Source organism: Tyto alba, unplaced genomic scaffold (genome assembly GCF_018691265.1).
Source record: "Tyto alba isolate M040663 unplaced genomic scaffold, T.alba_DEE_v4.0 Super-Scaffold_7, whole genome shotgun sequence".
In the NCBI taxonomy this organism is placed as follows: domain Eukaryota; kingdom Metazoa; phylum Chordata; class Aves; order Strigiformes; family Tytonidae; genus Tyto; species Tyto alba.
In genome coordinates this window covers 44,004,091-44,025,420 of record NW_024881328.1, presented here as the reverse complement: position 1 = coordinate 44,025,420, position 21,330 = coordinate 44,004,091, and the positions used below count along the sequence as shown (strand labels likewise).

Below are 21,330 nucleotides of genomic sequence, written 5' to 3'. Positions count from 1 at the left end.
AAATGTGCCCGTGTCCGTGTCCCCCCGCCCCCCCCGGGCACTTTAATCACCCACCCTGGGGCAATCAAGCTGGTTCGTTACTAGCTGGTGTCAGCCACTGTTTCCTGCGACCCCCCCACGGGTTGATCAAGCCCCCCCCGTACCGATCCGCTCCTCCTGGGGCCGCGTACCCCCACCCCCGGGGTCCCCCCGCCGCGCTTTGGCCCCGCACGGGAACACTGCGGGGCGGGGCGGGGCGGGGCGGGGCGGGGCGGGGCGGGGCGGGGACAGGCTGGCTCTGGCCCCGCCCCATACGAGACCACGCCCCTCGGAGCGGCCCGGCACCGCGCTTCTGCGGGACCCCGCCCCTGCCGGCGCATTGGCTTCCCGCAGAGACCTCGTCCAACCGGGGGAGCGGCTTGTGCGGGCTCTGCCGAGTTACCCAGGCCACGCCCTCCCGGCGCACGTCACGCCCCACCCGAGTCTGGCCGCCCCGGCGAGGTGCGAGCGCGGGATCCTCTGGCCTGGCCCTCCCCCCCCCCGCCCCGGGACTGGAGCCCCCCAGGGTCTGAGCCCCCCCCCCCCCCTCTTGACTTGGGAGCCCCCGCGGGCCTGGGACCCCTCGGGACTACCCCCCCACCCCGGCTCTGAGCCTCCTCCTTGCCCTGCATCTGCCCTTCCCTCAGGCCTGGCACCCCCACGGGTCTGAGACCCCCCCCCCCCCCGAGGCCGTTTGACCCCCGGCACTTGTCACCCTCCACAGATGCCGCAGCGGGGTGGCAGTGCCCGGGGCCTGAAGCAGAATCGCAGCTGCCGGTGAGGGGTGCAGGGGGGCACTGCGTCCTGCTGCGTGTCGCCCCACAGCCCCCATGTCACCCCTGCGTGTCCCCACAGTCGACCCCCATCTGTCCCCCGAGTGCCCCATGGTGTGACCTCTGTGCCCCTCCTGGTGATCCCCGTGCCCCCCCCCCCCGCATGTTATTCAGTGTCAGCTCCCCCGTGCCCCCTTGATATCCTCCCCCTGTGTCCCCCCAACTCCAGTGTCCTCCCTTTGGTGTCCTTCCATGTCCTCCCCCCTTTGCCCCCTCGGTTGACCCCCTTGTGTCATCCCCCCCTGCTGTCCTTCCGTGTCCCCTGGTGTCTTCCCATGTGTGCCCCCCCATATGCCCCCTCCCCAGTGTCCCCATCATGTCCCATCCCCAGCTGTGCGGCCCCCAGTATGGCCCCTCCATGTCCCCCCCACTGTCCTCCTATGCCTCCCACCCTTTTCCCCTCTGGTATCCCCACCGTGTCCCCTCTCTGTGTCCCCCCTCGTGGTGTTGCCTCCCCCCAGGCCCCCTCGCCGGGACTGGCGCTCTCTGCTGCCGGACCTTGAAAGGATGGTGCCGTGGCCCCGTGGCAGGGGGGGACGCCGCACCCAGGTACAGGGGGGGGTCACCTTTGGGATGGGGGACACACCTGGCTCTTGGGGGGGGAGGAAGGGTGTCAGGGGAGGTCCGGGGAGGGGGATCCTGAGTGCTGAAGGGGGTCTTGGAGAAGGCTGAGTGGGGGCAGGGTGCTGGGGGGAGACTGGAAGGGGGAATCTAGGTGCTGGGGGGCGTCTGGGTGCTGGGGAGGTCTAGCAGTGGCGCTGGGTGCTGGGGTGGGGCTGCACCCCTATACCTCCCCAGACGTCCCTGGGATCCCCCCTCCAGGCGCAGGTGCTGGAGAACGTCCTGGGATACATCCGGTACCTGCAGAGGACCCTGAGCATCATCCAGGGTGGGGCAGGTAATGGGGACCCCCCCCCAGGACCCCCCGACATTCAGGGACCCCCTCTCTGACCCCCCACCCCAGATTTTTGAGACCTCTGCCTGGCACCCTGCATCCATTGGGCCCCACCCAGACCCCCTCCCTTGCCCCCCACCCTACTTCAAGCCCTCCAGGCTCCCCCTTAAGCTCTGCCCATATGGGGGACCCCTCCCGATTGGGGGAACCCTCCACCCCATGGTGATACTCCCCCATCCTTGCAGGCCACCCTGGTGACGGTGACACCGCGGAGGTGGGACTGAGCACTGGGGCCGCATGGGGGTAGGTGATGCAGGGTGGGGGGCAAATTGGTGGGGGCACCGCTAGGTGCTGACCCCCCTTCGCCCCTCCCCCAGGTCCCCCAGGCAGTGGTTGGTGCCCTACGAGAAGGAGAAGGAGGAGGAGATGGCGGGGGCCAGCAACCCCTGGCTGGGCCCTGCTGGGCCCTACTGGGAGGCTCTGGGCTGGGAAGGGGGGTTCCCCCTGTCTCCCTGCCCACGGCAGGAGGGGCTGCTGGGGCTCAGTCCCTCCCTGCTGGCCTCACCACCCCCCCCGGGTCCCCCCGATGAAGTGGTACAAGGTAGGTCTGGGGGGGGGGCTGGAGGGGGTGGCAACACGTCTGTGTCCCCCCCCTGCTCAGTGCCACCGTCCCCCCCCCCAGCCCTCTTCGCAGACGTCTATCTCAGCCCACAGGTGGGGACTTTCACCCCCTCAGTGTTTCCCCCTCCGCTGTCACCTGCACCCCGCCGGTGTCACGCACTCCCCGCCAGTGTCACCCCCAGGGAACACGACTGTCCCTGCAGGCTCCGACAGTGGCACCACAGGAGGCAGTGGCTGATGGCGGCCTGGTGCCCCCCAGGGTTGCTATGGGGATGGGGGGGACACCGCAGGGACAACGGGGACGGGGACGGGGACGGGGACAGGGTGCCCCCCCCCGCCCCAAGAAGAAATGTGTGAATGGGTTCATCATGTTTTGCCGTCTCAACCGGAAACCCTACATGAGGTGGGGACGCAGGGACACCAGGGGGGACATGGGGACCCTGGGGAGGAGGGGGACATGGGGACCGTGGGAGGGACATGGAGGCCTCAGGGAGGATGGGGACATGGGGACCCGGGGGATGAGGACCCCAGGGAAGACATGGGGATCCCAGGGTTGATGGGGACTCTGGGGACACGGGCACCTGGAGGGGACCTGGGGAGGACCTGGGGACCCCGGGGAGGTTGGGCACTCTGGGGATATGGGGATTGGAGGAGAAGGACATGGGGACAACATGGGTACCCTGGGAGGATGGGGGCCCTGGGGGGGGGAGCATGGGGACCCCAGGGAAGAGTGGGACATGGGGACCCTGGGAATAATATGGGTACCCCAAGAGGATGGGGACAGCTAGAGGGGACATGAGCTCTGTGGGGTGACACGGGCACCGGAGTGGGGGGTGTCCTGAGATGGTGACACCCACCCCTGGTGATGAGACCAGCACCCACCCGGGGATGGCCTCCACCGCGGCCACGCGGGACCTGGCACAGCTCTGGCGCAGCCTCAGCCCCAATGAACGCCGCCCATACTGGTACATACTGGTTCATACTGGGTGTCTGGATGCCTGGGTGACCCCCCAAGCACTTGGGTGTCCCCCCTCCTGGATGCCAGGGTCCCCTGCAGTGTCCCCTCTGTCCTCCTCAGCCTGTGGGCCCGGCAGTTCAGCCGTCTGCACAACCGGGTGATGCGGCTGGATGGGGACGGGGATGGTGACACCGACCCCCCTGTGCCCCTCCAGCCACTGCTGTCTGCCTGCACTGGCACGCTCGGGGTGGGCCCTCCGCCATCTTGATGTTCTCTTCTGTCCTCATCCCTGCCCCTGTCCCCACCCCCATTCTTGTCTCCATCTCTGTCCCCATCCCTGCCCTTATCCCATCCCTGTTCTTGTCCCCATCCCTTCTCTGTGCTGGTCCCTGTCCCCGCCCCTGTCCCTGTCCGTGTCCTTGTCCCCATCCCCATCCTGGGGACAGCCCTGTTCCCGGTGGTTTTAACCCCCAAACTATTTATTCACCGAGGGGGGCTGGTCCTGCCCTGGAGGGGGATGGAGACACCTGGGGACCCTCTGGGGCAGTGGCTGTCCCAGCTGGGCACTCGCTGAGTTGGGCAATAAAATCCCTTCTGCGTCTTTGTCCCTACGTTGTCTTTCTGTGTGGCCTGTGTGTGTCTTATGTGTATTCCCCCATGTCCCTGGTTTACTCAGTGTCCCCAACCAGGCCGACAGCTTCATCAGAGGCTTTTATTTGGGGGGGACAGGTATCCAAGCCACCCCTCAATTCTTCTTGGGCCTCAAGGCCTGAGCCAGCACCCACAGCAAGTAGCATGTGCCTGTGGAGTTGAGGGGGCTCAGGGACACCCTGCCCCACCTCGAGGGACCCAGGGGTCCAGGACCCCCCAGTCCAAGAGATCCAGGTGTTTGGGAGGGACCCAGGCATCCAGGGGGGATGCCATGGCAATAGGTGCAGCCTGGCTGGTAGCAGGGAGGGGACTTGGGAGTTTGCAGAGCCTCGTGGAGGATCTTGGGGATGGAGGACACATAAAAAGGGGGAGGGGCAGGAATTTGGGGAGCACAAGGAGGGGCTCATGCTCCCTGGGTCACCCCAGGGTAGTGACAGCAGGGAGGGGACAGGGACAGGGCGGTGGGAGCAGTGGCCAAGGAGCGCTGAGACCCAGCACTCTCATTTCCCAGATGAGAGGAAAGCTGAGCAGCAGGAAGGTGCCAGAGGTGGGGAGGGGGCCGGGGTTGGGGACAGGAACAGGAACAGGGACACTTGCTGCTGGACATGCGGAAGATGCCATTGGGGTCAATGGCCAGGCAGGTGATGGCATCCAAGTGGGCCACCGTGGAGTGCATGACTTGCCTGGCAGTGGGAAATGGGGGGTGGCAGCAGTGACAGGGATGTCCCCAAGCCCCTCCCCTGGCCTCATTATGGCTAACGAAGCCCCCCTTCCCCCCCTCCCAGCACCTGTCTGGTTGTCACTTGTCCCCCCACCATCCCCAACGTCCTCTTGGGTCACCCCAGGGTCCCCCAAATGCTCTCTGGAACCTCCAGGATGCCCATTATGCCCCTGAGTCAGCCCTAAAATATCCTCCAGGGTCCCGCTCGTTCACCCTTGTGTGCCCCATTGTCTCCCTTTTCCTGTTCATTCCCCTCGGGATTGCCAGTGTCCCAGGGCCACCCCATAGTCCCTGATGTCCCTGTCAGACACCCCAAGGTCCCCAGTGTGTTGCAGGTTCCCCCAATGTCCCCTGGGGCCCCCCATGTCTTGCCCCTCTGTGACACAGCTCCCCCCTGTTCCTGCGTGTTCCTTTCCCAGTTCCCCACCGTCCATCTGAGGCCTCCTGCGGCCCCAAATTACCTGGAGGTCCCACCAGGTTCCTGCTGGGGTGCCCCCATGTCCCTCTGGTGCTGCTGTGTCCCCTTGGCAGTCCCCAAAATCTTGCTCCTGCTTGATCCCCTCAGGACACCCCAAGTTTCTCCTGGTCTCCCTCTGTCTCCTCTCCACGTACCCCTGCTCACCCCAACCCCTCTGTGTCTCCTCAGGGAAGGTTCAGCCCCCTCCTCACATCTGGGGGGTCCCCCCAAGTGTGTGTGCCCGCCCAGGCACTGCAACATGGTGCTGGAGAACATAAAGGTGATAGGGACAAAGGTGACCAAGAGAGGGAAGGGGAAGAAGAAGTTCAAGCTGGTGAACAAGGACCAGGACATCTCCAAGATGTTCCTTCATGGTAACTCCATCATGGTCGACCTCCACAACCTCCTGTCGTGGTTTGGGCCTGGTTGGCAGCCAACCCCAACGCAGCAGCTCTCTCTCCCTTCCCCTCCGGCAATGAGAAGGGACAGAGAGCCAGGCTTGGGGTCCGAGATAGGACTGGGATGGGGAAAAATTCCCCTTTATGATCACGAGCAAGAGGCAGACTCGTTAGGGGAAGACAAAAAAAAGCATACATTTATTACAGACACTAACAACACATAACAGAGTAGGACAGTGAGAAGCATCGCCACATCTTGAGAACACCTTCCCCCCACCCCTCCCTTCTTCCCGGGCTCAGCTCTGCTCCCGATATCTCTACCTCCTCCCCCAGTGGCGCAGGGGCAGGGAATGGGGGGTGCAGTCAGTGCTGCCACTTCCTTCATCTTTGGTGAGGGGAGTGTCTGGAACTTGTTCCTCCTGCTCCATCGTGGTCCCCCTCTCACAGCAGACAGTCCTCCACAAACTTTCTCCAACATGAGTTCCTCCCATGGGCCGCAGCGTTCCCCACACTGCTCCGTCATGGGTCACTAACTTCCTCTGACTGGATTCCCTCCCACGGCTGCAGCCCTTCCCGAGATGCTCCGGCGTGGGACTCCCCCGCATGCTGCAATCCTCCCAGTGCTGAATTACTGCAGTGGGGCTGCCTTTTCCCATGAGACCCCGGCCTTCTTCGGGCACAGCACCTTAATTATTCCAAGCAGAAGCCACAGGCCATAAATCAATGTCTGCTCCCCCGTAGATCTTCATGGGTGGCGGGGGGGGGGCCGCCCTGCCGTCTCCCCACAGGATACAGGGGGGTCTCTGCTCCGGCACACCTCCCCCCTCCTTTCTTCCTCCGTTCCTCCACTGACCTTGGTGTTCACGCAGCTGCAGCAACTCCTCCTCACCAGTCCCACTGCCCGTCACCACGTCCCTTCTTAAATACGTTATCGCAGAGGCGCAGCCGATTGGCTCAATTTCCCAAACAGAAGTGGAGCTGACGTGGAGCTGGGGGAGCTTCGAGAAGCTTCTCACAGGGGGCCGCCCCGATAGCCCCCTCCCCTGCCACCAAAAAACTCCACCACTCACTCAACCCAGGACATTCCACCCCTCGCCTCTGCGAATCACGTATTTAAGAGATCCAACGTTCAGTAAAGAAAACAGTATACACATGTACATCAGAACAAAGAGAAGGCAAAACCAGACTGAAAGGAACTTCCCCACACCACGGGAGGGCAGCTCTGTAGCCCGTGCTGATCGCGCGTGTCGGTGGGTGGTGGGCCCTCCCCAGGTGGCAGCGCCATGGGGTCTGGGTCTGCGGTGGGGTCTGGTGCTGCTGGCCTTGTGCGGAGTGGCCAGTGCCCACCCCCACCACAGCTCCTCCCTGTTGCTCAGGCATGACTTAGTCTCCAGGCACCCGGGGAGCTATGGGCACCCTTCTTCTGCCATGCCTAGCCTGGGCTGGACGGCTTCCCGGGGGCTGAAGTTCACCAAGCACCACAGCAGCTCCCCTGTGTGCAGCCCGTCCCAGTATGTCCCCCACTGCACCCTCCCTGCTGGCTAGTGACTGATGCAGGTCCCCGGAGCTGGGATGAAGGAAACATCAAGACAGGGCTTGGCACCTGAGGAGAATCACGGACTCCAGCAACTCTATAAGAATTGGAAATCAAAATCCCTTTATTGTCGATACAAGCGTGCTTATATGTCTTCCTAGCAACTGATCACACATAAACAGAAGGCTTGATTGGTTACATGCATTCTTCACACATGCCTAAGACTAACAATTGATTAGTTATTATCCCCTGTCCATAATACACCCGGCAATTCATTGGCTACAAGTTAGTTATTGCTATCCTAAAGCTTATTGGTTAATTAAATCGTACAAGCACAAACACAATGTTCTATACACTTTTAGCTCAATGTAGAAAACTTTCCACTGTTTAAGAAATGAACAGATGTTTCCCATCAACCGTAGCCTGACATGTTTTCCTCAGGCAGATCTCAGCATCCTTTTCTTGTTTTTCTGCATTCCTGTTTGCTACTCCCAAGGCTTCTGACCGACTAATGTCAAAATGTTCTAATCATTCACCAACTGTGCAGCACCCTCAGTTCTTCTTCCCCTTTTCGCGTCCCCTGTGCAATGTAGCCAAAGTCCTGCTCTTGTGCGACGTTGCCATTGTCATCCAAAAATGATCCCACAGGCACCCAGATGGAGAGCTGCACTGCTGAGAGGAACGGGTGGTTGACAAACCTGTCATGTCCCGGGAGGCCCAAAGGTCCGGCCGCTCTGTGAGGGGACTGATCAAGCATCGCAGCAGGCAGGGGAGGTGGCAGTGGAAGCCGTGAGACGAGGGGGCCAAGCTGCCAGGTCCTGAGGAATGGGGCATCCTCTGTGGAGGCTGAGTACCGTGACCTGCGCTGCGTCCAGGTGTGATGCCTGTCTCCTCTCTCTCTTTCACTCTTACCTGTAGGGCAGCCCACTGACAGGCTGGTTCCAGGTGTGTTCCGGGGTGTACCTCGGTGTGCTCAGCCCAGCCTCATGAAGAGGCCTGCTGCTGTCTGAGGTCACTGCTGCAGAGGTGCTGAAGGCTGAGGGCTGTGCCACAGCCATGGTTGGCAAGTGGCACCTTGGCCTGGGGATTAATGTCTCCCTCCTGTCCATACACCAGGACTTTGACCACTTATTGGAGGTACCCTACTCCCATAACCAGGTGAGAGGCCTCTCAAGACATGAAGGATGTCCTGGGGCTGGCTGGGGACAGTGCCTGAAAGATGAAGCTTGCTGGAGAGCACATAGCCTGGGGTAGTGCTTGCCTGGGCAGATGGGTGTCTGTGGTCTGGCAAGTTGGATGCTGGTAGGGAGACCCCATCTCTGAGGTGCTCATATGATAGGAGAGTTTTGCAGAATGCGAGTGGCAGTTGTCTGGGGAGATACACCCTTTGTCAGGGGAGGGAGGGTCAGCCTCTGGGCTGCAAAGAAACTGCCAAATTGCTGCCAGGAGAAAATTATGTTGGGGCAGCATGGTCCCCAGACAGTTCTAGAATGGGCACAGATCCCTGTGCTTCTGGAAGTGGTTGCCCAAAGGGTGCCTGTGGGACCTGGTGGTGGGCCACTGTGACACTCTTTGATCCGCTCCCCTCACTGTCCTGCAACACAGGTAGAAGACAAAGTGTTATTTGTTCTCTTCAGGGCCCCTGCCAGAATCTCACCTGCTTCTTACTCGAAATTATCTGGGGACTTGTGACCAAGGCTTAGTGCTATTCCCACGGCTCTGGAACCAGATTCAGCAGCCAGTCTCTTTCCCTGACCTGGTGCCACACTACAACAAAGTCTCCTGGGACTTCACTGACACTCCTTGACAAGGCCTCCCCTTCCTGCTCTACTATGCCTCCCACATAGGAGAGGGGATGGGATGCTCTGGGCCCAAGAGCGGGGAAGGGAACCTTTGTCCTGTGGGGAGTGCAGGGAAGCATCTCAGCTCCTTCAGCCCCAGGACCGTGCTGAGCAGTCAATACCTGCTCCTGGATGATCTGGGGTTGCTGTTCCCATGCCCAGGTCTTGCAGCAACACCATTCTGATAATATTCTTGGGCTGCTTCTTCCTGGAGCTTTGTCTGCTTCTCTGGGCCAGGAGTCCACCTGGGAAAACTTCCCACTCTGGGGTTCCACACCCTCTCCTATGGTTCAGCTCCTTTGCGCCATTTCTGGGAGATGCTTTTGAAGCTTGGGGACAAACCTTTCATCTCATGAGTACTGTTGCGTATCTCCATGCTGAGCCAAATAGCTATGTTCTACCTTCACTGTGTTGGTGCCATCTGCAGCAGACACAAAGTAAAAGGGCAAACAGAACTTCTGGGCAAAGTTGAAGCTCTTCTGGCTGTCATGGATTGAGCCTGGTCATCAGCCAAACACCATGCAGCCGCTTGCCCAACCTCCCCCACCTGGGAAAAGGGAAAGAATCAGAGGGGCAAAGGGAGACTCACAGGTTGAGATCGAAACAGTTTAATAATGGTAATAAAATAAAACAGTGACTGTTTAAACAGGTAATGTACAATGCAATTGCTCACCCTCTGCTGACCAACACACAGCCCATTCCTGGCTAGCGATCCTGAAACACAAAGACGCTGCAGTCACCATCCTGGAAGTGAGAGCGCGCCCCTTCCCGCCCAAACCTCCTTTATATGGTGAGCATAACATCACACGACATGGAATATCGGCCAGTCCAGGCCCAGTGCTCCAGCCATGTTCCCTCCCTGCTTCTTGCATGCCCACGCACAGGCAGGACACGGGGATCTGGAGAGTCCCTGACATCTCAGTGTGCTATCAGCATTCTTCTAGCTACCAGAAAGGACCATGAACTCTATTCCAGCCTGAAGCAGGACACTGGGTCACCTTCATATCCGCTGATGTTCCTAGCCGAGTCTTAACATGGCTTCTGTAGCATCAGGGGTTTGTGTCCAGATGTTTCTTCTGCTTCTCTAGAAGTGCAACTTCTGAAGCCATGTTGAAAATCTGGAACAAAACCAGCGCTTGTCCTCAGGGATGTTTGAACATTCATGCAACTTTTAAAGTTCAACCAGGATGCACAAAGGGAGGATGCTTGTTATTTGCTGTTACTCTGAAAACAGTCTTTGTGTTCTACTTTCCATCATGTTTTCACTCTTGCCTTTTCCTTTCCAGGGAGTGAAGCCAATTTCATCTCTTCAAGCAGCACAGGCACTATCTCAGTGCCTGAAGTCTCCGTGTCTGCTGCTGGAAGCAAAAGATCTTTGTTTTCTCTCAAATAAGCACAGCAGTTTTTTCGGGATAGTGCAAGTGTTGCTAGTGCAGAGGTAGACGACTAGGTCTGGTCTTGCAGCTAATACATACAGCATCAGTATTGTGAGTGTTAAAACAGTTTGGGTAACACTATGCTCTCAGGCAACACTCACATGGATGAGAAATGTAATACAAGAAAGAAACAAAAAAAGAGATGTTTTTGGAGAAAAAAAAATAAGGTTTTTTAGTTCTAAAAAGTTTTTGTTGTAGAAGTATTTTAAAGTTAAATATCTCATTTGATGGCATGGTACTGAAACCAAGGACAGCAGATAGTAAACTCTGCACGACAGCCAAAACCAGCTGTTTCCTCAGGGATGTTGATTTGCCAGAGGAGCCACTTGTGAGGACACTGGGGAGCCCCAAATGAGTCAAGCTTTGTATCAGTCTATGGGAAGTCTTTCTTTTTGGCAGGACTGAAGACCTCTAGGAGTGATGTTCTGTGACGGTTTGGGTTTCTTCCCTTTCCAGGCAATCAGGGATATACATTTCTTGTGGTGACAACCACGGCATTGAGCCACAAAACCGAGAGCAGTACTTGAGTCATCTGCAGCAGAAAGAAGTTACAGTACAGCATTTGAAAACAAAGCTGAAGGAGTCTGAGAGCAAACTTGAAGAAAGGTATATTTCACTTCGGAAAACAGAGTTAGAATGATTTACTCAGGAGCGTTTTGGGGTGGGAATCCAGGACCTTTTTTCTCATTTTCTGACCATGTAAAGACTTCATGAAGAAATCTGAAATAGGATCAGACTGATTAGTTGTTTCAGGTTTCATCGTGATGCTCAGTGCATACGTACCATGCGGCTTAGTTAAGAATACGGCTGTCTGTCTCTTTTCCCTATTTTTGAACTTGCCCAATAGAATATTTTTAAAGGGTAGTTTTTTACTAGTCTGATTTAGCACTGAGACCTTTTCTACATCAAGCGGTTTTTACCTGCAAGCATGTATTTGCTCCATCTCTTGTTCCACCTTGCTCAGAGACAGATGGCTACCAACGTCCCCCTTCTCCCCTAGCGAAAGAAAAGCTCTTACACACACCAGCGTGCCCACTGGTGGTTTTGCCCCTTGGGGACTGAATGGTTCACAACAGCCCTTTGTATGGACGCGAAGCGAAGCAGTGACACACAACCCAGGCGGGCACAGAGCGGGCTCTGCACGGAGCCCCAGGGCCAGAGGCCCAGGGAGCGCTTGGTCCCGCTTGCATCGCCCGACCTCCGCATCTGCGCGGGCTGGATCTCACGTGGAGGCCCCCTCTCCCCACTCCTCGCAGGCCAAGGCAGCAGCCCCTGGCCCCACGCGGGGCTGGGTGGGTGCAAAGCAAGGCGGGGGCTGCAGCCCCGAGCCGTTCCTGTGCCCGAGGCCCGTGTTGGCTCTGGCTGCAGGTGCCGAGCTGCTGGCAGGCACGGGGGACGCATCCGGGCAGCCGCTTCCCATCGCCTCCAGGGCGAGGCAGGAGGCCAGACGGCAAGCGCTGCACTCTTTCACTGACCGTCCACAGCACTGCCACTGCATTTTGCTTTTGCTGCAGGGAAACAGAAATAGAAGAGCTCAAGGCTCAGCTGGCACGGATGAAGGAAGACTGGGTTGAGGAAGAGTGTAAGCATGTGGAGCTGGAGCTGCACTTCTGGGAAGCGAGAAGGGAAAGTCAGGAACTCCAGCAGGCTGTTGAAAGCATGAGAAACAGCTTGGCTGAGAAAGAGAAAAAAATTCAGAAATACTTCATAGACATAAGCATTGAAAACAGGAAACTGGAAGCTTTGCTGCAGGGCATGGGGATGGCTCAGAAGAGCTCTGTGAGAGATGAGCAGTGCCTGGAGTCCACGTGGGACTCAGAGGGGAAGCCGTTAGCGTTGTGTGCCACGATGCCAGGCAGCCTCACCACGGAGGACCAAGCTCTGGAGGAGGTGGCAGGCAGTGGGCTGCTTCTTAATGAGGACACCGCTAACGGGACTGACTCATTTGAAGAGTATTTGACCGCCACAACTTCTGGGTCGAGCGATCCAGCTCCCTCCAGTTCCTCTGAGTGTCAAGAGATGCTTGAAAATGTTCTGGATGAAAAATCAACTTCTTCTCAGGAGGAGGAGAAAATCAGCAAGGTGATGGTGGAACAGGCCATCCCAACTGACCTGGTGCCATAAAGCCTAGATGTGGAGTAGCTCGTTCAGAACATCTTCAGAGCTCGAGATGCCTGCCCTCTAATCCCACCTGCTTTACTGAAGGAATTGGGTGAAATTTCTCTTGGAAGCATCTGTGATTCTGTTATCCTCGTGGACCTAACTCCAAGTGATCCAAACCCTGTCATCCTTTTTGTGAGAACAAAGAATTGCTAGTTAGAAAAACTGCAAACTGACCCTCAGACTAGAAGGATAGTTTTGTATAAATGATCAAGAGTGTGGAACACCCTGTTGCGAGCGTGAGAAGCTGCAGGTTGGAACACCAGCTGTGGAGCATGTGATGAGCAAGTGGGTAGAAAACAGATTAGATCTGAAGGTCAGTAGGATGGGAAAAACAGAAATGAAAGATGTAAACAGGGGGTAATAAACTGGGGGCTTGCATACAGGATGGCAGCATTTGCTCTTGACAACGGTCCCCCTTCACAAACTGAAGTGAGTTTGTCATTTTTTGGCGTGTCATCCCAATCCCAGCTGGACCGAGACAAGCATACACACCCATGACCCCCTCCCAGACAAGGTTCTGTAGGCTCCAGCACCCAAGTAGAGCCTCTCTTTGCAATAGATACATCTCTGGCAGGTGCTGTGAGAGAGAAGGAGCCAGTCCCAGCGCTGTCAGTGGCCACCCAACACCACCTAAATCCTCTCTCCTCTGCTGCAGGGTGACAGCAGTGGACCTCTTGTGTGCAGAGATAACAGTGCTGACTAATTCTGGCTTGTTGGAATGACCAGATAGGGGAAAGACTGCAAGAGCAAAATGACCCAGAGTCTACACCTCCACTCAGCACTTTTACAACTGGATCTTGGTACAGATGGGACTGTACCCAGCAATAATGGCTACTCCAACACCACAGCCAGTCTTCACCTCAACCTCCTTTCAGAGGCCAAGGCCAATACCAGGACAATCAGGTAGGTTTACACCCTGTCCCTTTCCATGCCAGAAGTGATGAAATTCTTTAATCTGCTGCAGGAGTTCCTGCAGGTCCTAAAGGGAAAAAAGCTTGAGCTGCTGGATGAACAGGATCTAGTTCAAACTGTAGTGTACCACGACCGTTTCTTTCTGGGGCACGGCCTGCTGATCGAAAGGCAGCCTGAGTGTCAAAGGGCTGCTCTGTCCTATCACTGCTCCTCTGAGTGCACACAAATGCTGAAGTTGACCTATTCCTTGAAATAAAGTTGCCAGTTTTGACAGATAACTGTGCTTCAGTCCAATTTGGTCTCCTGTGCAAGGCAAGGACTTCATGCTCGGCACCTGCAAAATGAGGCTGCAGGCAGCCAAGCAGGACACAAAGGGAAAAAGTCACTCAAAAGGGCTGAAACTCTGCCTCGTCAAAGAGGAGAGAAGAAGGGAACAGAGGTCATAGGAGGTGAGAGGTCTTGGGCACAGCAGTTAGAAACACAAAGTGTCTTAGGCTGGCTACTGGTGGGGCCCCTCTATGTATGTAAAATGCACCAGTGAACTTCAAACTCCTTCCCAGCCTCCTGAGGTGGGCCAGTGAAACGCTGGGCGAGGAGAGGCTGCTTTCCCCCAAGGGCAGCTGGAGACAACTGTGCCTCAAGGGCCAGGTGCCTGAGCAGAAGCCGTGCAGGTAAGGAGCCAAAGGGGAAGATGAAGGGCCCCGGGCCCCTGCAGTGCCGAGGGCTGCGGCAGCCCTGGGAGCTGAGTGTGCCCAGTGCCGGGCAGGCGACAGAGCTGGGTGTTCTGCAGTGGCAGGCATTTGTATGAGTCTTGTTTGATAATTTCATGTACGACAAGGAAACTATAGTGATTTATTTACATTTGTGGCTGGGCAGAGAGGTATTCTTTTCAAACAACATCAGTTAGAAAACTAACCTTTCTACTCCTCTGTAATGAATTTTAGTTTTGGTTTTGTTTGGTGGGTTTGTTGTTTGGTTTTTGTTTTTTTTTTTTTTCCTCAGAAGAGCTGCTTTTGAAATCCTGTGAATTACGTGGCTGTTTAGCACAAGTAGGCTGTGGAAGAGGAATCTGTCTTGTATTCAACATCCTTGTGGCTGGCCAGAAAAAGAGGTCCCAATGTTGAAAATCTTTCTACAACCTTATTAAGGATTCCCAGACCAAGGCAGAAGTGAGTGTTACTGTTGCTAAACTTCAGAGCAATTCCTTGTGTTGATGGGGACCTTGCCCACCTCCATAAAGGTGGTTTGCATCAGAAAATGGTCAAGGGTTAAAACAGCCGACTTCTCGTGAGAGATGTCATTTGGTTCTTGCAAAGGAAATCTCTATTACCAAGCATGGTCATTGATTAATGATTGTAGCAAACTGAAAATTATTTCCAAGTTCCTGTGCATTTTCTTGCTTTTTTCTGGTCAAATTACTCAAGCTATTGAGACAGACTTCCTTCTGTGGATGATGTTAGAAAGAGATGGTGGAAGAAATGGAGAAAAATATTCTGGGGAGGGCAGATCTTGGATGCAAGTTACAAAATCTTGGAATACAAAATGTTTGGCATAATAACATGTGCAACCTTAACTGTAATTCTATATTCATCTGCAGTAGCATTGCCCACTGCCATGTCATCTTAATCTGGAATGGTATCTACATCTGTAATGGTAGTTACAATGGTATCTGCATCTGCATCTGCCTACAAATTACAAATCATGGAACATGAGCTGTTCTGCATACGATTCTTGGCTTCTTTTTGTTTTTCCTTTTTATTCCGCCCCATCAGAAGAAATCATTGTCAGGGTCTCAGTGCATTGGGAGAGGAGGTGTCACTCTAACTAGAACTTAAGATTCCCCAAGCTTTTTTTCTTTTGTCTTTTTCTTTTCCCCATCAGCTACACTCCTATGCTCTGGCTGCTCCATTTCCTAGAGCCAGGGACAGCGGGGGTGTGCTGAATTTACTGGTTTAGATATTGCCTGGCTCACGGCATTAGCTGGGGGATGATGCCCCGCCGTGCTGTGTGTGCAGCTGTACCGGTGTCGGTACCTCCGTCGGTGTGTGCAATGCTGTCGAGAGCTGCAGTGGGATCAGTGTCTGCCACGGCCTCTGCATCTGCAATGGCATTTGAATCTGCCCTGGCATCTGCAAAGCTCTCTGCACCTGCAGTGCTGTGTGTGCAAGCGCACTGTCGCCTGCAGCTCTCCAGCACAGAGAGCATTGCAAACGTAGGTACTATTGCGGTTGCAGGTACCATTACAGACCCCACGGAAAATGCAGATGCCATGCCAGACACCACTGTAGATGCAGATGCCGTTGCATGTAACCTTGCAGATGCAACCAGCATCTCAGAGGCAGGTGCCACTGTGGGAGCCGCTGCAGATGCAGGGACAAGCGCAGATGCCACTGTAGGTGCCATAGGAGGTGCAGATACCATTGAAGATATGATGGCAGATGCAGATAGAATTTCAGATTCAGTTAAAGGTCTTGATACTGGTGTCTCTGATTCTGTGGGGATCAGTTTCTGTAATAGTATCTATCTGAGTACCTGTTTGTGTAGGATAGAATAGAATAGATCCAAACAGAACAGAATAAGAGTGGAATAGTACCTGTTTCTGCATCTGTACTAGTCTCTGTGTCTGCGTCCACAGCTGTATTTGTGTCAGAACCTTTATGTGTCGTGGTACTTGCATCTCTCATGGTAACTCTAATGGACTCTGATGGTACCATCAATTTTCTGTGCAATTGAATCTGTCCCTGTAATTGTACCTTCAGTTCTGTGTGTAATGGTGCCTGTGATTGTACTTACATCTGTACTAGTATGGTGTGGCAGGTGCACCCACCCGAAGAAAATGTGGCTCCCTGGCTGTTGAACCTTTCCTGTGCCCTTGTTCTCAGGGCTTTAGGGTAGTTGGGGCCCTCGTCCAATAGTGGCTGGTATTGCCCACAGGTCAGATTCGGCTGGGTTCAGATGGAGTCCCCTGGGTGAGCTATTTTGAGCTCGTCCCTCCTGGAGCAGCGCGCTGCAGGTGAGGACTCTCCCCTTGGCTTGGGGCACTGCCCAAGGAAACTTGAAGTGCGGAAACAAACTTTACAGCTCACAAAAAGTTCTAAAGCAGGTATGTTTACTGCAGCGCTGGGTGCAAGGGGGATCGCTCCTCCTAGCTTCAACACCAACAGCACACTTTGCCAAAAATTTATGCAGTGCAGGTATACATATTCATGGAATTAAGCAACACAAACATACATATGCATAAGCGAGGCGGAGTTAGTTTGCACAGACTCAGATCTGTCCCTGGTGGTCCTTTACTTCTTTAGAGGTCTTATCTTCCTCTTCCTCTTTAGATGAACTTTAGCCATTCACGCATGCTCTATTTGTACTTGGTGATCTCAGCAGCCTTTTAACCAGTTTTTTGGTCAAGCTGACACCGTTATTCTTGTTATCTCCCCCTGTGTCTAACACACAGTCCTTGGCGAATACCAGTCCCTGATAAGCTTAGGCACCAGTCTCTAATAAACAAGTTTCAAAAAAACATTCAAGGCCTCAAAATAACATTCAAGGTAAACAGGATTGTTAAGAAATTGCGAAGCAGTTAGTTCCCTATATCAAAATCCTTGGGGTTCCTATGGGTGGGACGCTGTCCTAAGAGGTTCCTCGAGGTTGAGTCTTCTTTTTTTTTTATTAGGTCAGCAATGGTCTCTGCAGTGATTTCGACAATGGTACCTGCAGCTGCAGCAGAATCTGCATCTGCAGGGTATGAAATGGCATCTGTATGAGCAATTGTGTTGCTTCGGTGTCTGCATCCTCAACATGATCAGGCATGGCATGCAGGTGCCATTTCAGATGCAGATGCCATTGGGAGTGCAAATACAATTTCAGATGCAGTTTCCGTTGCAGATGCTTGTGAAGGTGCATGTGTCACTGCAGATACCACTGCAGATGGAGATACCAGTACAGGCACCACTGGAGAAAGGACATCTGAAATGCTATCTACACCTGTGATGGTAGTTGCAATGGTATCTGCACCTGCATCTTTCTACAGGCTACAAAATCTTGGAATAGAAACTGTTCTGCATAATAGATGGGGCTTCTTTTTCATTTTTCTTTTTGTTCAGCCCCATCTGAACAAAGCAAACATGGACAGTGTCGTTGGGGCTTAGGACCGGAGGTGTCATTTTGGCTAGAACTTCGAATTCCCTGGGCTTTTCTTCTTTTTCGCTTTCTTTTTTTTCACTCAGATACACCCATCTGCTCGGGCTGCTGCACTTCCTAGACCCTGGGACAGGCCAGAGGCAGGCGAGGGGCGCTGGGGTGGAAGGTGACATTGCTGGGGGGTGGTGACGTCACTTGTGGGGGAGGAAGCTGATTGGTCAGGAGCAGCAGGTGGCACTGAGGTGCTGGGTGCCCGCCGGTGCCAGCACAGAGAGAGGAGGGGGGGGGGGCAGAGGAGAGGCGGGTTGGGGGGCCAGCGAGGGGCCGGCAGCGAGGTGACGGCTGGGGCGGGGGCTGGTGAGGTCACTTCTGCCGGAGGTGCTGATAGGGTAGGAGCAGGCAGGTGTCCTAATGGACCTCCAGATGACCTGGGCTGATGTCACAGGGGGAGGCACTGCGTCACAGGGAGGTACCACGGCAGTGCCGGCACATCCCGGGGAGGCCAGGGGCTCCCCACCGCTGCCCTTTTTTGCTGCTCTGCAGCTAGGAGCAGGATCGGGAGGCAGCAGGGTGGTGCTGGGGGACCCTGGCTGACAGGCGGGAGAAGGGGAGCACATCAGAGAGGAGTTTGGGGCAAGGAGCTGGGAAGGGCGTCCCATTTCCTGAGCCGAGTGTAAGCAGCAAGTGCGATGGAGGACTGCTGCGCCATGGCCATCAGCTCAGAGCTCAGCTGCTTGTTCCCCACGCTCCTGCAGCTCTCCAGCAAGGGGGAGGGTTTCGGGAGCTCTGGGCTGAGGAGTCACACCTGGGCTGTCAGCTGCCAAAAGCTGTAACTTCTGGGCTGGGGGACAGGGCTGGGGGCTGCCACAGGAGCCCTGCATAAGGGTCTCACCAGGCTCAGGGGACAACGTGGCTGCCAGCACTGCCAGGTCATGGTGCCGTTGCTGCCCTGAAGACCGAGTCTCCCATGGACATAGGGTGGTCCCCCCAAAAGGGGGAACGCTTCAGGGTCAGCTGCTTCTGGGAGCTGGCAGTCTGCACTGGGGGCACAGCCCAGCTCCACAGCCATGGCAGTGTTTTTCTGGGCTGTTTGTGTACCTCAGCATCTGTCAATCCTCAGGCAAGGAGCTTGCCGAGCGTGTGAGCTGGCCAGCCCGGAGCCTGACACCCCCTTCCCTTGCTTTCCAGAGGTCGTGGCTATCTGGAGAGCTGTGTCCGATTACACCTTGGGGCAGCTGAAGTTGGGCAAGGTGGGCTGGTGCCCTGGTGCCCCTCACCCTGAGAGCCTGGGCCCCAGGGAGCAATCCCTCCCTGAGCATTGCGTCAACACGGCAAGACCACCCTGTGTGCCCAGAGCAGCTTCTTGGCCAAGCAGGAGAGCAACCAAGTCCAGAGCCAGCCTGAGAACGCATTCGGCACACCCCAGGGCTTCACGCTTCCCTGTGGAGGGACTAAGCAGAGACAGGGGATGATGCTGGGCTCTGTGCTAAGGATGTCTTTTTGTCTTTTCCCTGGGCAGGGTGTCCTGGTTGCAGGACTCAGGACCTTTGCTATGGTCCAAGAGGTATTCTGTAGCAAATGGGAGGTGCTTGTGGTTCAAAGAAAGACCTGTCTTCCAGCTGGAGGGTGGTGAGTTACGGCTGTAGGAGCTTGCGTTCGCCACAGTGACTGTCCCTAGTGAGAAGGCAGCGGCCGCACTCCCCTTTCCTCCTCCATGTCTAGGGGCTCACGCGCTCCCTGCTCCTTGGAAAGGGCCGGGAGAAGTAGGTAATTGCCTCTGAAGGTTGGGGGACAGCTCGAGCTCTCCCAAAACAAACCACTCCCTAAAGGCTGTTTTCATAAACAACCTTTTCTCTTGAATTTTGTTATGAAACTTCTATGGAAATGTGGCCTGCTGTGGCAGAGGCAGTTCCTCCTCCTTGCAGATGACGTCAGGATCAAGCCCCTGAAGTACAAGCAGCTGTCATGAGCCACCTTCTTCCTGTGACACGTGGTGGAGAACCGTGTGCAAGAGTGTCACCTGGCACTAAGTGGACAGACAGGTTCCTTTAGGGATCTGTGGTAGAATGCTAATGACACTAAATTGCAGTTATAATTGAGCTTTATTTTCTTAACAGTGTACTATGATTAGTTATAGCACAGAATTTATGCTTAGAACAGCATGGCATTTCTACAAGCAGAATCAATGTAGTACAACTGATAAGTAGCATGATACAGGATTTACAATGCAATTATCACCCGGATCCTAACTGAACTTATGATTCCTAATCAACTGGACCCTCGGGAGATCAGGTCAAATCTTAATACAAGGTTTGCAATATCAATATAACAATCACAACCTAGACGCAAAAATCATATAAAAGAATGAGAGTCACTCGGTCCTCTGAGGAAGTAGATGACGGTGGAGGTGTCCCTCCACTGAGGGGTCACGAATCCAACTCTTCCACATCCGTTTGGGTCCATGGTCTCCTCTTAGGACTTGTAACTGTTGTTTTATTAACAGTGCTCTTTGTACTATTATGTTTCTCTGTTCTGTGATGGGATCATCACCACCACCTGGTTGGCTGGGAGCCTAGGACCTTAAGGCTGGTAAGGGAGGGAGTAACTAGCCTGGTGTCCAGGAACATGGAAGCCGGTAGAGACAGCAAGAAGAAATCTGTTTTGGTCTGTCTACTTGGTTCAAAAGACCTTCAGGACCCGATCAGGAGGGGAAGGGAATAAATACGTGACCCGCTCGCTCGGAGAAAATGACTGCCTGCCTCCTAAAATGCCATTAGTGATGCTAACAACATTACAGGGGTTGAGGGCAGGGGGTAGTGGCCAGATAGGGCCAAAGGAAGAAGAGGCAGTAAAGAGCAACAGCAGGAAACAGGAGAAAAGAAAGAAACAGGAGGCAAGAGGGTGAGAAGGAGGAGGAGACAACATGAGGAAAGATGAGACAACAGGAGGATGAGGAGAAGGAGGTTGAGAGGTAACAGCATGATGATGGGGAGACAGCATAGGAGGAGGAGGAGGTGAAGGAGGAAAAGAAGGCAGAAAGAGAGAACAGCATGACAAGGAGCAGGAATAAACAGTAGAAAGGGAAAACAACAGGATGAGGAGGAAGAGAAGAGAGCAGGAGCCAACAGCATGAGGAGAAGGAGGGAGAAGAAGAGGCAGTAGACAACAGGATGACAATGAAGAGGATGAGGAGGAAGAGAAGGAGGAGGAGACAGAAGGTGACAACAGTATGACAAAGTGGAGAAGGAGACAGAAGGTGACAACAACATGACATGGGTGAGAAGGAGGAGGGAGAAGAATGAGTAGTAGTAGGAGCAGGAAACAGGAGACCACAACATAATCATGAGGAAGAAGAGATGGTAGCTGGAGAGAACAGAAGGATGAGAAGGAAGCAGCAGGCAACAGCATTCTGGGGAAGGGGAGGAAGAAGGAAGGAGGAAGATAAGAAGGAGGAGGAAGAGGCAGTAGGAAACAGCATAATGAGGTAAAGGAGGAGGATGAAGATGAAAAGGAGAGAAGAGGCAATGAGATAGGGATGACGAGGAGAAAGAGGATGAGGAAGCAGAGGAGAAGGATGATGATGATGAGGATGATGATGATGAGGAGGAATAAGAGTTCACAGGAGAGAACAGCACAACTATGAAAATGAGGTGGAGACAGTAGGAGGCAACAGCATGGGAAGGAGGAGGAGGAAAAGGAAGCAACTGGAGACAACAGCATTATGAAAATATATGAAAAATATGATGGAGGAGGAG

General features: G+C 54.8%; 1 protein-coding gene across 1 annotated transcript; it reads left to right on the top strand.

Moving 5' to 3' along the window:
* The first annotated feature begins 531 nt into the window (after positions 1 to 531).
* On the top strand, positions 532 to 12,679 carry LOC116964957 (syntabulin-like). The gene is given in 10 exon segments (XM_042808476.1): positions 532 to 545; positions 743 to 795; positions 1,313 to 1,400; positions 1,674 to 1,749; positions 1,992 to 2,049; positions 2,124 to 2,347; positions 5,349 to 5,579; positions 8,111 to 8,244; positions 10,803 to 10,969; positions 11,878 to 12,679. Coding segments are annotated over 9 exon segments (1,833 nt in total). The 5' UTR covers positions 532 to 545.
* Positions 12,680 to 21,330: the final 8,651 nt, after the last annotated feature.